This window comes from Calliopsis andreniformis, unplaced genomic scaffold (assembly GCF_051401765.1).
Source record: "Calliopsis andreniformis isolate RMS-2024a unplaced genomic scaffold, iyCalAndr_principal scaffold0022, whole genome shotgun sequence".
NCBI classification, from domain to species: domain Eukaryota; kingdom Metazoa; phylum Arthropoda; class Insecta; order Hymenoptera; family Andrenidae; genus Calliopsis; species Calliopsis andreniformis.
This window is the reverse complement of record NW_027480432.1, coordinates 188,582-203,290: the sequence shown is the minus strand read 5'-3', so window position 1 is coordinate 203,290 and position 14,709 is coordinate 188,582. Positions and strand designations below refer to the sequence as shown.

General features: G+C 35.7%; 3 protein-coding genes and 1 long non-coding RNA gene across 6 annotated transcripts; 2 read left to right on the top strand and 2 right to left on the bottom strand.

Moving 5' to 3' along the window:
• The first annotated feature begins 25 nt into the window (after window positions 1-25).
• On the top strand, window positions 26-1,340 carry Rplp0-like (ribosomal protein LP0-like). The gene is made up of 4 exons (XM_076391319.1): window positions 26-208; window positions 371-675; window positions 781-1,017; window positions 1,090-1,340. The coding sequence occupies exons 1-4, from the start codon at window positions 181-183 to the stop codon at window positions 1,243-1,245; spliced, it is 726 nt and encodes a 241-aa protein (XP_076247434.1). The 5' UTR covers window positions 26-180; the 3' UTR covers window positions 1,246-1,340.
• Window positions 1,341-1,379: 39 nt separating this feature from the next.
• On the top strand, window positions 1,380-2,024 carry LOC143187232 (uncharacterized). Its single transcript, XR_013003171.1, has 3 exons — window positions 1,380-1,551; window positions 1,660-1,821; window positions 1,914-2,024. It is a non-coding gene; the product is annotated as an uncharacterized LOC143187232 (long non-coding RNA).
• A 2,336-nt stretch (window positions 2,025-4,360) lies between these two features.
• Window positions 4,361-10,767, bottom strand: Lpin (phosphatidate phosphatase LPIN). Of its 2 annotated transcripts, XR_013003170.1 has the most exons (11): window positions 10,075-10,767; window positions 9,005-9,991; window positions 8,798-8,931; window positions 8,459-8,667; window positions 8,121-8,300; window positions 7,294-7,827; window positions 6,879-7,210; window positions 6,283-6,786; window positions 6,070-6,173; window positions 5,270-5,790; window positions 4,376-4,516 (listed from the first exon to the last, which is right to left on the bottom strand). XR_013003170.1 is itself a non-coding variant. In XM_076391317.1 (10 exons), exons 1-10 carry the CDS (start codon window positions 10,261-10,263, stop codon window positions 4,366-4,368), a joined length of 3,324 nt encoding a protein of 1,107 aa, XP_076247432.1. In that variant the 5' UTR covers window positions 10,264-10,767; the 3' UTR covers window positions 4,361-4,365. The 2 variants fall into 2 exon arrangements, 1 of the variants encoding a protein (XP_076247432.1); XM_076391317.1 differs by lacking the exon at window positions 5,270-5,790 and having other exon boundaries at window positions 4,361-4,516.
• A 906-nt stretch (window positions 10,768-11,673) lies between these two features.
• On the bottom strand, window positions 11,674-14,537 carry LOC143187231 (uncharacterized). Of its 2 annotated transcripts, XM_076391322.1 has the most exons (4): window positions 14,510-14,537; window positions 14,270-14,354; window positions 12,218-13,447; window positions 11,674-12,009 (listed from the first exon to the last, which is right to left on the bottom strand). In XM_076391322.1, exons 3-4 carry the CDS (start codon window positions 12,574-12,576, stop codon window positions 12,006-12,008), a joined length of 363 nt encoding a protein of 120 aa, XP_076247437.1. In that variant the 5' UTR covers window positions 12,577-13,447; window positions 14,270-14,354; window positions 14,510-14,537; the 3' UTR covers window positions 11,674-12,005. The 2 variants fall into 2 exon arrangements, with proteins under 2 accessions (XP_076247437.1, XP_076247436.1); XM_076391321.1 differs by lacking the exon at window positions 14,510-14,537 and having other exon boundaries at window positions 14,270-14,509.
• Between the last annotated feature and the right edge of the window lie 172 nt (window positions 14,538-14,709).

Sequence of the window (14,709 nt, the reverse complement as noted above, 5' to 3'; positions counted from 1 at the left end):
ATCGGATTTAATGGATTTTAACAAAATTATCTATGTACGTATGAAAAATATATGTAGCATGTATACCGCCATTTTCTTAGAGGTTTAGAGCGTGATCCATTGCCGTAACACGTGTTTCTTCGATTGACGTACTTCGTTAGAAACCGTACGGTGTAATTTGTTATTTAATCTCTCGACGAGATGCCGAAATCTAAAAGGGATAAGAAAAGTAATGTTACTGTATTCATTTTTTATTTTATTAACAGCAGTGCCTTTGCAAATAAATCTAGTTTTAAAACTAACCTAGTCGAGTAAAATCCGATTAATAAACAATAGCGTAGATTAGACTTTGTGTTATCGCACAGCCGATGAATTTTTTATTATTTCACAGTATCTCTCACTAAAACCAGCAAGAAAGGGCTTGCTTTGAAACAACAAATTATAGAAGATGTCAGAAATTGTGTCGAAAAGTATGATAGAATATTTCTTATATCCGTACATAATATGCGTAACAGTAAACTTAAAGATGTGAGAGGCGATTGGAAAGATAGCCGGTTTTTCTTTGGTAAAAATAAAGTGATAGCCTTGGCCTTTGGCAAATCGCCTGAAAACGAAACTGCTGAAGGATTGTATAAATTATCTGCAGCATTAAAGGGACAATGTGGCTTACTTTTTACAAATAGGAGCAAAAAAGAAGTATTTACTTGTTTTTTACAATTTTATACATTTTTTCTAAATAAACACTTGAGTTTCATGTTTTGCATTCTTTCGTTATCTTTTTTTTTCCACTTTTTCTTCTAGGTGTTACAATGGATGAAGGAGTACAAAGAAGCAGATTATGCTAGATCAGGTTTCGTTACAGATGAAACTATAATTTTACCTGAGGGACCAATGGCAGACTTCCCGCATAGCATAGAACCTCATTTAAGACAATTAGGTATGCCTACAGCATTGCAGAAAGGTGTAGTGACATTAATTAAGGAGTATGTTGTATGTAAAAAGGGACAAACATTAAGTCCAGAACAAGCTAGAATTTTGGTAAGTATGCTAGATACATGGTTTGTAAAGTACTCGAAGAAGTAATCTGTCTAAGTAATTTTTGTCTGATAGAAATTACTAGGTAAGCCATTGGCTACTTTTAAATTGGCACCAATAGGAGTATTTTCTAAGAAACATGGATACAAACAATTAGCTTCAGAAGATGACGCTAAAGAAAACATAGATCAAATGGATGTAGAAGAAACAGATGAAATTGATAATACATGAAATGCACACTGTTGCTTTAAGTAAAGATTATGAATGTTTGTATATAGTTATAAATACTTTGTTACACCTTATTAATAAATTCATTAACGAAGACAAACATGAAGTTATTCATAATATTTATGCGTTCTGTTTAAAACAAACGATATACTATTATCTAAGCAGTTCAGATTTCTCTATTGCTTTGAAACAGCAAAATTATGTAACATTTTTCTGACAATTACTACTTTTTTTCCGAACTTCTTTACAAACATAATAATGACATTACCGACATATTTTACACTATTTTGGATAATTGGTATTCTGTGGGTAAGTTCAAAAGTCGTAAACTTAACGTACATATTAACCTATATTATACTTTTTATTAAGTTTATTCGTGTTATACAAGATTTAACTATTTTGTCGTAATACGCGCAGACCATATATTATTGGAGTTTGGAAAATTCACGGGCAACAAGCCGTAAAGTAATATTTGGTGCAAATTCCCGTAATAAAGACAGCTTAACAAGTATTGATCTTCTGGATACAATCGAAAATGACAGGGATATTAAACGTAACAGACAACGATTCAAGTATGAAGTAAGTATCTAGATTCTAGATAATATGTTACAGGTAATATTTGTAACATTATGAAGAGAAATAACAACGACGTTTTCTAATCGGTATTATAGACGACCAAAACACGTTGGCCAAGTAGGACATCGATAGATGGAATGTAATAGCATCGAAAATTATTATTCAGCTCTTTTGATATAAACACGTAATAAAAGAGTAAGCTACTAGACATCTTCGTGCGTATCTAAATATTATTTCAACCCCCAAAAAAATACATAAACAATGCAGGATTCTGATGAACAATTCTTCGATTCGACATTCGATACATATATTTTCTGCTATATCGTCATTTATTACTTCGAATACTACAGATATATTAATATATGTATGATACGATTACTACATGTAGGAATTTGTTTATATAATAATTGACAACATCGACCGAAGTAAGCAAAGATACGAAAATTACATGGTACCCGTTGCATCAAGAAACATTTTCTTTTAGCATTTTCAATTCTATAACAGTATAACATATTGAATGAAATCGAAAGTACAAAAATATTATGTATTATTATTCACAAGAAACTATTCTACACTCGAATCCGACCTAAACGGGCTAAAATACTTTGTTAGAGAAAAGTCTTAAATGATCTACTTCAAATATTAACTAGAAATAGTCTACAAAATTTATTTATTACGTATAAACACGTTTTCATAGTAAATTTATTTTTATTTTATCAATGTCTAATACATCTAATTAAGCGCAATATACGTTTATTGAGGAAAAGCATTCAAAACTTTATGCTACGCTTTAATTGTTAACAAGGGAATGCTTCAAATTGTCGAGATTTTGCATATGGATAAACATCTGTAAATGTACGTTTCTGAACGCAATTTCGTTTTACTTATCCGTTTGGTCAAATTTTCTTTAATATCTTTCAATTTCCATTTCCGTAAAAGCACATAAATCTCTTACATAAAGACCTATGAACGAAATTATAAATATATTTAAATTTATTTGTACTATAAGTGTAACATGATTAACAAAAGGAATAAAATAATATGAAAAATTAAACATTTAATTTACAAATACCATTCTATGATAATAATTAAAATTATATACATATTTACTAGGCAAAAAATAATATACTTTTGAAACAGAGAACTGTACACGGTAGGGAAGTATATCACGGCCACCTCTATTACTATTTTCTTCCTTTTCTTTTCTGACGAACGAAATCATTTACAATTCGCTAAAAAATCCCTCTACTACGGTAACCAAATAGATACATATACGGAATACGTATTGCATATCGTGCCAGTAAACAAGTTGCATCTAACACTAGAACTATATATATCTTGTTGATGAACATCGGAATATTATATAATTGCTAACTTCAAATAATAGAAGCTGTTCTCAATTCTATTCTTTGGTCGGATATATTTGTATTTTTATGTATGCAGAGGTTTTATGATACGAGTTATTAAAGATATTCAAAAAGAGAAAAAGATAGCATCATTCAATCTGTTACTATCCTGCTTTAATGCATATCTTTTATCATATCTTGAGATACACAGTAATGAAATTAGAATTATGCATCATTCTTTTTCTCCTTGCGAATTACGATTCGCTTTTGTATATTACCATCGTTTTTCTGATCATTTGATAAACCTTAATTCTTTTATCCAAGTATCACAATACATAAATGAGTACACTCTAGGATATGGCAATCTCACAGCACGCTAATTCAACAGAGATCTCATATAAAAATAAATAAGGATGTCTCTAACAAAATGTTTAATAAAAATAAACTAAAATAGATATTTAAAATATATTACAACATATTAGATATTTATATGGTGAAACAGTTTCGAATAAAATCGAACGTAATTCCTTGAGAAACTAATCTGTGTAGCGCTAGTAAGAGAGTAAACGCATCAAATCGCCATTATATGCTCATTAAGGAATAATACCTTCTAGCACAACCAATCTGTTTGAAACATCGATGGATCATTTCATAGACGTAAGCTTATCACCACGTTTTAATAACTTAGCGAGACGTTAAAAATCTTTTCTACTCTATATCCTAATGTAGAAGTTCGCATGTTTTCATCTTAAGTCTACAGCACGTAAGCGATTCGCTCTGATCATTTTCAAATGACTTTTTTTTTTTTAATATTGAGAGGCACGCATGGTGCTCCCTGACTGATGTGATAATATGTATAATCAATTTACTCCCTTTAATCAATAGCGCTTGACTATTTTAACATCGAATTGGAATGTACTTAAACTGAATCGTAAAAGACCGATTAAATTCACAATATTCGTAAGTCGATTAGATCAAGTGGCAAGAGCTTTTGCGTACATTCATTCTTATTTGATGCTTTCTGAAAAATGAAATGCGATAACATCAAGCTTATAAAACTTATTAGAATCGATAGATGGTCTCACCAGTCGAGAACACTATGGCCAATAATACACAGAGTATAAAAAGGTAGCTAAATATGATAATTGTTTTTGCGTTACGAACAGAGTACCATATTGCTTTGGCGAAAAACGCACTTTTCTTAAGTAGTCTGATTTTGAGCATAAAGTTCATCAAATGGCGGCACTTCTAGTATTGGGTCCCGCCAATACACAAAATTGCTAAATTCGTCTGCAGCATCCTCTCTCCAAACTGGGAAAAGATGGTCAACTATGAAGCTCATGTTCGAATATCTGAAAAAGATAAATATAAATCATATTTCACGAGAGATGTACTATTTTTGTATTACTGTGATTTTGTTCAATGAAGATCGAAGAACGCTGAATAATGATAAACATCGAATGTTGTAAACGTTAAGAAGGGAAAGATACATGGATGGTATTATTTGACAATTCTATTAGCTCATCACACATGAAACTAAAGTTGTCGAATGTATAGGAATGATATTTAAGAAATGTTGTTATTAGTATTCGAGGAGAAAATCAAATGAGATTCGTAGTAATATCGTTCCTCGATGAATGATTTTACTCAGTGTAATTAAAGTGTACATGCAGAAAGTTAAATATCAAATTTTAGTTTTAAGAATGGGTACACAGACACATTCGGAAAAGGGACGATGAATCCTTTTGCTTTTTATGGAACGAAAAGACACGATAAATTAATATGCAATATGTTCGAAGTACTTGGTTGATAATTCGTGCATAGTCACAGAAGAGAAGGGAGAGAAAAAAAAAAGAAGACAAGAATGATGTAAATTGCATTGTAGTATACAGTGACACACTTAAAACCTTTCTTTCAGAGAAGTTTAATTTCATCCTAAAACGTATTAATTCTCTGAATAATCTTGACTGCAACTACATGACGATTATTTTATGAACTTGTATAACAAGAAGAAATAATGTGATGACAACGTTATGGTTGTTGATGACTGAACTAGTGAACACTGAGAAACAATAAGAAGCAACTGTGTAAAAACAAACGCTTACCCTATCCATCATAGGAAGACAGAGGAAAGAGTTCTTGCACAACCAAATACCTCAAAACATACTAGTGACGTCGGAAGTAACGAAATAATTTTCCATCATATCTTAATTGCCACTGGAGGAAAATATTTTTATCTAATTGTGCATGTACTAATCTCCGAGACAACAACTTTTACGTATAAATATGGAACATACGTTACACTGCTTGTATGTAGGTATTATTACGATGTCAGAATACTAGAGTATTATAAATATCTTTAACGTTATATAAAAAATACATCGTATATAATGATATTTGAGTTGCGAGGTAGTATGTTGTTATACATTATACACGTATATGAAATATAAATTCTACATGATTCTACACCAATGGCAAAAATATATTGTTTTGAAAATATTCTCAACGAAATATTATCGATCGGGCTAACAGTATGAAAGAGCTACGGTTGTGCCGCCATCAGTAGGTGTGTCACATGGGTAGTGGTGGGAACAACTCATTGACGATATCGCATTGACATGCGTAACTGTAATCACAGAAATATCCGATCTATCAATGTCCCTTCCTTAATAACCAATATTTAACTTCCTTTGCTCTGTATTTTATAGTTGTATTTGTAGTAAGTCGATACAAAAAATCCCGATGAAATATAACGTTTCCAATTGCAGTTTTTTCGAAGAAATGAAGTATAATAGTATGTAAATACTATACTTGCATACGCATATTTTTTTGCTCGTATCGATATGAAAAAATATATATTGTACTAAAAGTAGTAAAAGTAAAAGAAATGTGTAGAATTACTTACGAGGATTGGAATGTTTGTGTTAACTCGTGTTTTAATTCACCTCTATGGTTTATAGTGAATATCCGCATAGTAGGAATTCCTACAGCTCGGTACGCCCAAACATCCTAAAGCAAACGAAAAATCGAAAAGTCGTAAAATTAAGCGACCCAGCAGGAGTTGAACCAAATCCAAGTAAAAAAGAAAAGTGAAAGACCGAGAAAGATAGGTACTTACATTTATTCGATTTCCATAACCAGCATAAAAAGGTTTCGTACCTTCCGGGAATAATGCCTGAATATCACTGAGACAAGATATTTTAAATTCTTCCGGCTTTTTTTCTATTACTTCGCGATGGAATGCTGAAATTAAGCTGGTTGGATTCAAAAGCAACGGTCCTTCCGGAAGCGATAGATCTCCTTGTCTGATGCTCTTTAGATATTCCCTTGTAACTTTAGCCTGTCCGATCGCTCTAGCGGATAGATAGAGCAATTTGTAGCCGTTGTTTTTTATCTTTGTGAAGAGTTGAGCAACTCCTGATTGGGCCCAGTCTTTGCCAACGATCGGCAATATATGACCTAACACATCAGACTTTGTAATAGTTCCATCAATGTCGGAAATAACAATTTTATCATCCCATCTCCATTTATAAATATGACATTTACAACGAGTTGTGCCTTGATAAGCCGTAGTCACACTAAACACAACTTCGTTAGCTCCATCTTTTAAATCGAGACTAGCCTGCAGAGAAAATGAATACAAAGCAAGATTTAGGATGCACATGTATGTTATGTATATTGATATGATATTCAGCATATTGTAAAAATACGTACAATTTGCGAAGATGACAACCTTAAAGTTTTGCGGTATTTTTCAGTGAATTCGTAATAGGATCTTCTTTCTTTCGGTATCTTAATTCCCTGTGATTCATTGTGATTACTATCGGAATCTTCGCTACCACTATAACCTTCACCTTCTCTTTCACGGTTTTTTTCAGTCTTGGCGATATCTTTTAGTTTTGTACGCTGTTCTACAACAGTATCAATGACGGACGTAGGCTCGACATTCTGATCAGTCTTTGCTTCCGTGTTTGGTGTTTCATCAACTGGACTGTTCTCCTTTGACTCGAGTAACTGCTCTGAAGACTGTACACCGATTCCATCGGCTAGAAAGCAACGTTTAAGGCGGAAATTTGAAAAGCGATACTTCGAAAAAGAAAGATTCCAAGTAAAATTAAAGTCACCTTACTTTGACTAAGCTCCTGAGACTTCTTTGCTGGTTGCGTAGAACGTCTCCACGAAAACCAGGAACTATAACCACCGCGGCTTTCAGGCTTCTCACTGTTCTCCTGCTTCTTTTCTTCATGCATTGGTAAAGGCATGCATTGCGCATACAGATTTTCTATTGTATTTTGTGGCAAATGTCTTTGAAAAGCAGCATAAGTCATTACAATTGTACAAGCAGTGGCCCAATTATAAAATTTGCCATTAATTTTCACAACCAAATTCGAATTCTCGTATAATTTTGGATCAGAGCAAATGTCCTCATATTGAAGCAAGTTTTGGTGAAAAGCGTTTTTCGATGGCCCGTTTTCGGAATCTAAACCACCGCACAAGGATAAACTAATATCCATGTTGCTATCAAATATAGAATGTTTTGGTTCCTCGAAGTCACTGTCCAACGATTTTGGTCCACCAATAGCTCCCTCAACGCTATTTGGACTTTGAGGTATACTTGGCCCATTACCTGACTCGGTATCTTCTTCATCCATCGCCTTTGTATCTATATGTATATATGTATATATATAGATACAGATATATGAAGATAACGTCATGTTACTTCCACTTGCACATTTTAAAAGCACTTATTTGTTATTGCACATGAAATCTATGCTCTGTAAGTTTTTTTACAAAGTACTATTCGAACGAAATTACTAATTTCATTTCGAATTTGCGCAACACGTTCCAAAGGGAAAAACAAGGAAAAAGATCCGTTACAGAAAATAATGCAAACAACAGTTAAATGATACGTTAGTAGAAAGATTATACGTTCAAGTGAAAAGAAATCATTTGTACCTTTAACCGCTGCTGTACCTCTATGAGACGAAGGAAAATAGAGAGCCGCAACTTCTGGATCTAATTCGTCAGCATTAATGTCACTGAGATAGATCCCTTCAGATTCCGGATTGTGTCTTACTCGAGAAGTTTTCTTCATGAATGAAAACATACCACTGAGCATAGATCGGTGTGCTTCCGCTACCATAAAAAAAGCAGTTAGCAATTAGTTAGTGTACCAGCAGTTGCGTGTCAAGTGAACGTTGATGCAATGTGAATGTAACGTTACTATCCATCAATGTAATGTACACGCGTGATGAATCGAGAATGATATAATATACTCGTAATAATGTACTAACTGTTATTTGATTGGTTATCATTAGCAGAAGAATTCATTGAATTTCTGAGAGGCGCGTGTGTCGGCTCAGGGGGTAAATTCGGTAATTCACCCCATTTCCAACTTTGTTGGTGGCCTTTATCTTCGCCTTCTGTGCCTTCTTGTGTGATTTTACGCATTTCAAACTCTGTATCAGATTGAACAGGTGAACATGGCCTAGAATCCTGATTCCTATTAAAAGCGATTGTAATAAGAGTGCAACAATTAATTTTACGTGTAAACAGTTATCATGCACGTATTCCTAACCGCTTCTAGATAAACATACACGTGTAATTTATAAATATGTTTGACGTAAACCTACTTGGTAACTTCGGTATCGCTAAAAAAATGGAAATCCGTTTCAGGACGTTTTTCTGTTTCTTGCATAGAGGTCATAGATTCAGCGTAACTTTTCGTTTTCTCTAATTCCGCCACTGGACTTGGTCCCTTAAACATCTTTGAACAATGTATATAATAATAAACAATGATAGGAGTAATACAAGATGTTTTAAATTCGTAGAAGACTTACAGGTTCGCTAACAGCTTCATCCAGAACCGATGCATCATTTTCGCTCATTTCTGTTTGGCTACTGCTGCCATTACTGGTTTTTCTTTGCGATCCCTTCTTTTTCATGATGCTCTTCCTCTTTCGCTTTCTTTTCGTCGAACTATTATTTTTATTTTCTTCAACGTTATCGTCTTTTAAAATCTTTTTACAGGATACATTCGACTCATCGCTCGATTTTTCCTTACCGCTATTCTGTACATCTACTGTGATTGGTCTGAAATCATTCTTTACCACACTAATTTTGCGAATTCTTTCAGATGAAGTTACTGCTACGAAAGATTTAGGAGTCGATGCAGCTGTTGTACGCGTTTCGTCATCATTTATACCATCCATATCAAAAATTTCTTCTTCGCTCTTCAAACTATCACGTTTTTCTTCTTCTTTCTCTTTCCAGTTACTTAATAACGCTTTTTCAAAGTCCTGTCTTTGTTCTATAGGTAATTCTGGGAAATTCTCTTTAAATAACTCTTCTTTGTCTTCGCTTTTTAGAGCAGAATATTGTTTATAAATCATTTGTTGTTTCTGCAATGTAGACATGTTTTCAAAATTCTCTTTCAACATTTTGTCCCTTTCTTCTGCAGTTAAAGATGCTATTTGGAGCCATTTTTCACGACGTTCCACAGGAAGATCAGAAAATTGTTCAATCAAAAACTTCTCACGTTGATCCGGTGGTAGAGCTGACATTTGTTCCCACTTTTCTGTTTCAATCGATACAACAGATTCTGTAAGGATCTTGTCTCTCTGTTCTGGAGAGAGAGCAGAAATATCGTTAAATCTAGATAGGGAAAAGCATGCATCATCAGGAATGGGTGAGCAAGCTAAATGAGGTGGAATTTCTGTATCTGCTGGGGAACCATCGGACCCAACTTCTTCGACAAAGAATGCCTCTCCAGAGTCTCCTAGTTTCATATGAATTTGTCTTGGTTCTCCATTTATTTCTATGTCAACCTAGAAAAAAATATATGATTTCATATAATTTTTATAATTTTTCCAATTGTTCTAATTTTAATTTTAAAAAATAAGAAACTTACCACTTTTTCTCTAGAACGAAGCACACCGAGTTTCCCGAAACGAACATGGAAAGGAGAGCAAGTGAACGATCCATCCGGCTGTTCGACGACGACAACGTCAATGGCACCGGTGAGTGTCGCCGCGTTAATCTCATTGTAAAAATCGCGAAAATTACTTATGAATTTTCCGATGTAGTTCATGCTGCACATTGTAGATCAACCTATCGTTGAATCACCTTCGAAATGTATTCCAGACGGCAGGTTTCACCGCAAACGGTGAACGATGAACGGTGAATGGTGAACGCGACTTGGTACTACTTCAAAGTTGCCGCGATATCATACGAACGTATATTTTTATGACCCGTCTTCCGTCAATAGAACGCGTATTATTCCGTTCGAAAATTTATCTAACCATGTCAGGATGTGCTCTTTCGACAACATTCATAAAGATCGCGGGAACGTGTTGACGATCACGATCGACGTTTCAAGTGAAATTCAACAGAGACGAACGCGCACTAGAACCGTCATTGATTCAAGACAGTTCAGAACTGTCAAGGTTTCGAAGCCGGGCAACAGTAATTTCACCAATTCCAAATATAAATTCCAAACGAACATATATACAATGTCCAAACGAACGTTCACGACCAAAGGACGAAGAAGTCCTTCGATAAGAAGGAAATCGTAGCTCGAACCGCAAGCGTCAATGCTCCGTTCGTGGAAAGTTCGCTGAGAAGTCCAACTGAGCACCAGCAGCAGCAGCAGCAGACGGTAGTCCAGGTTGACGTTACAGGAGGTCACGTGATTGCTGTGACCAATCGCTGACTAGATACGCCTCGGTCAATAACAACCCATTCCACGTGACCAAAATTGTTCTTTACCGCGATTTTTGAATCATGTCGGACCTGCAAAGGCAAATTATCATCATTACTAGTCACGGAAAATAATTTCATTCCTCGAAATAAATATTCCAATCAATATTACGACTATTCCTCGATCATTTTTGTTCACAAGCACATAATTTCCTTTTTAGTCGCTCTTCAAATGAATCCAATTTTGATAGGTGTCTCGCTTCGAATAGTGGTGACCGCGCGAAATCGTACAAGCGCAAAATTAAAACGTCACGTTTCGTTACGTATGCCGTATATGCTTATTCATTTCGAGAGGTTCAAAATCTCAACATCTTGGCTAAAAATCGTGCTTTATCTCGACCGATCGATGCGATAATTTACTTGGACTAAATTTAGAACGAAAATTGAAATTGTCCGAATTTTCGACACAACCACTTCATCAAGACGACTCGACTTTGCGTAACTACGTACTTACACTCAACGGAATGTTCGCGCATTCGCTCAATGGTCGACAAAGTGACAGTTGGAAGAATCAAGTGAAATTCTTTGGAATAGTTCCTAAAAAATTTTCTCTACTAATTCTCTCGATAGTTTGCTTTTGTCAGAAGCAACTGTTTTTTATAGTTAACGTGTCATATTAAAGTCACAAAGGCAAAATGTTTCGTAAAGATAGCATGAGCATTCGAGAAACTGTTTGAGTCATTGGTCGAGGGGAAGGAGAAGCAGGTGTTTCCGGGAACAAATAATTTGGACGATTCAAAGAGTCTACGTGTCTCCATACTTATATCCGGTATATTTCTCATAAAGTAGGCTCTATTAAAGTTCGAGTTCCGGCGGAAAAGATGGTACCCCATCGCTCTTTTCAGCTACAACCTTCTCCTTGACATTCTACAAGGTGACGGACGCATCTTCGAACCATACAATTTGCTCCTTGTATGGTATTTCCTTTCCTTTCACGCGTCAAACTTTATCTCGACGCTTATGCAATCGCGACCGTAGAGAAGTAAATTGTGAAATCCAATGGCTCCTAATGTTCGACAATTTTGCTACGCTGTCTGTTCACGATCCATCGTAAAACATCCTATATTGTCCACTAATCCTGTGTCAACTGAAAAACAATTAAGATCGAGTCGAGAAAGGGGAAGGCAATTAGAGTGTCTTGAATACAATCTCATTCTATTTTTATATATATCTAGTTAATTAATGTCTATTCTCATTCCGACATAAATAACGAAACTTTTGAATGAGAATAATATTTACATATATGTATAAAATGTTGGTTTATCGTTAACATTAAATGACCTCGTTGTTTCTACCTTAAAAGAGATGCTGAAAGGAAAAGATTCACTTTCGGAATGGGGTTTACCGAGCTCTGTTCCAACCCTACCATTTGCGAGCCTGCCGAGATATGTACCAATATAGGTACATAAAAAATGAAGAATAGAAATGACGAAAGAAGGGCTAGGAAGGGTACAGTCGACGAACGAAATCTGGATTGGCATTCATCGAAAACAAGTAATTTCGAGCAAAACGTAATCTTTGCCTGTGCGTCATACCACACCGACAAGGATCGCGCACGCGTTAATGCAACTACATACAACCTAACGTTTAATTTCATTCCACGGAGAGCGAGCATTTGAACGCGTATCGGTCGTGACGAAAACGCGAGAGCCATGGGTAAAAGTGATATAAAAGTGAAGCGTTCTCCGAGGCTTTGAGGGGAATGTAACAGTCACTTCTAGTCTTTTAAACGAGTCGTCACTCAACTTATTCGTCGTTATTTGGCAAAAAGTCCATCGTACACAACATGCAACATTTTCATTTCCTTTTCATGCGAGCCGACGGCAAACAACTCATTTTCAGTTAACCATTGTTTAATCGCTAACAGTTACAGCTAACAAAGTAGAGGAGATTATAATGATTACTGTCAGGAAGTCGAAAGTAAAGAAACAATTGTGATCACAAAACGCAATGAAACAATTTCGAACGTGTTTTGTAGAAAATAGAATACTTTCTTGGACGCCTTACTTGCAGAAACATTCTAATTTCGTAATTATTACGAAGCACAGTTTGGGAAAACAGATGAATCACGTATTTACCGACTTTCAACCACGCTTGTTCGTGATGATTCAATAAGTAGTTTCGATGCTAACAAGCTTTTACTTTTTCAGGTTTTCAAATAACAATAGAGTAACTGGAAAAACAAGATTGTGTCGAGATTAAGCGTCGAGACAATGAATAATTTGAAATGAAAATTTCGGAAATTGTAATAAATGTCGCTTCGTCTTTAACAAACCGCCGCTTTAACACAGTGCCGACGAGCATTTCAAAAATTTCTTCCACAAATATGGTGCGTTACCAAATTTTCTGTCTCTGCTGTTCAACGTGCAATCAACTGATTAATGTCTCGAAGACGACACATCCGGATCCACGATGGTTGGACAGTGGCCAGTTTCAATGTTCAAATCTCGACCATGGACTTGACATTGAACTTGATGAATCGCGTGAACGCACCTTTTTCTTTTGAGGCGATAGCGTAGCCGCTTCTGAAAAAATCATCGAATAAATGTAGTTTTCCATAGATGGACGATACTTAACTGGCCTTCGATGGAAAAAAATCATGAACAAACGGATGATCGCGCGACGAAGACACGCGTCGGCCTCGGACTTCGTTTGAGAGCTGCTTTCGACGAAAATAAGATCAAACGAGAGAAAAGGTTTAAGATAGATTTTACGAAACTAGTGCCAACCGATTGAAATTCTTCACTTATTCTCGAATGATTATGCGTTCACTCGTAAGGCAAGGGCTCGATCGTACACGAAACGTATCCACTAATTTTACGCGTCATCGTCTTTTATCGCGCGTACGGTATAATTATTGACAACCAATTTATCGCGCAATTTTATTTTACTGCTACGTTAGGTCGACAATTAGTGTCATCGCATAATCTCCGTTTTCCTAATCTTAGATTCTTGCAACTGTCCTCGACTTTCTTATTTAAGATCGTTCCAAACACCAAAACAGATCCAAAAGTGATATATCGAACTATTGTTCGTTCGAGTTATCGTCCGTTTTACCTGGCTCGCCAATCGAGAGCGTAGGTTTAGCAGTGCGTGTTGCGTGATATGCGTGCAGGCAAATACGAAAAAAGATAGGAGTAGAGATAGATGGACGGATGACTAGCAGATATATATACATATATATATATATATATAGAGAGAGAGAGAGAGAGAGAGTGTGTGTGCTTACACGCCTTACTTTTGCTCTCGCATTTCCATTCATAAACACAGACTTCATTCATGCGTGATCCACGAAGCTCGACGAAGAGAGCAAAGAGCAATTAGCTGTTATTTCAGATCATACTCACCAGACTCAAAAGGTGAAAAAGACTAATTTGTAGACCCGGAAAAACATGATCAAGGGGACACAGTGACCCCTTGATCCCTGCACCCCTACTTCGATCAAACAACAAACAATGACAAATCTTAAGAGATGTCGCGTATGAAATCACTAGGCAGAATATTTGTTTTCACAGAATGCAACGCGAGGAACAAAGAATCCACTTCGCGCGAGCAGCAGAGTCGAACTGCTAGCAGTGCGAGCTTACCGACTAGAGTAACTACAGACTTTCGATACCGCTTTGTTTATCGTCACCGAGTACACGAGCGCGCTCGCGCGACTGTTTCGCATATATAACAGCCACAAAGGATAGGCAAGTATTCGTAAGCACGCGTTCGATACGTAGTAAATATGAGGCTGAGAGTCGGAGAAAACGCGAGACGCGTTTTGATTGGTCAACAGACCTCG

Bases quoted from the DNA above. Each gene is read 5' to 3' on its own strand.
- Rplp0-like (XM_076391319.1), top strand. From the start codon at position 181: ATGCCGAAATCTAAAAGGGATAAGAAAA. The intron at 209-370 runs GTAATGTTACTG...ATTATTTCACAG, and splicing joins ATCTAAAAGGGATAAGAAAA to TATCTCTCACTAAAACCAGC. The intron at 1,018-1,089 runs GTAAGTATGCTA...TTTGTCTGATAG, and splicing joins CAGAACAAGCTAGAATTTTG to AAATTACTAGGTAAGCCATT.
- Lpin (XM_076391317.1), bottom strand. From the start codon at position 10,263: ATGTGCAGCATGAACTACATCGGAAAATTCATAAGTAATTTTCGCGAT. The intron at 8,932-9,004 runs GTAAGTCTTCTA...CATTGTTCAAAG, and splicing joins ATGAAGCTGTTAGCGAACCT to ATGTTTAAGGGACCAAGTCC. The intron at 7,828-8,120 runs GTACAAATGATT...ATATACATATAG, and splicing joins AGGTACAGCAGCGGTTAAAG to ATACAAAGGCGATGGATGAA.
- LOC143187231 (XM_076391322.1), bottom strand. From the start codon at position 12,576: ATGGCTCTCGCGTTTTCGTCACGACCGATACGCGTTCAAATGCTCGCT.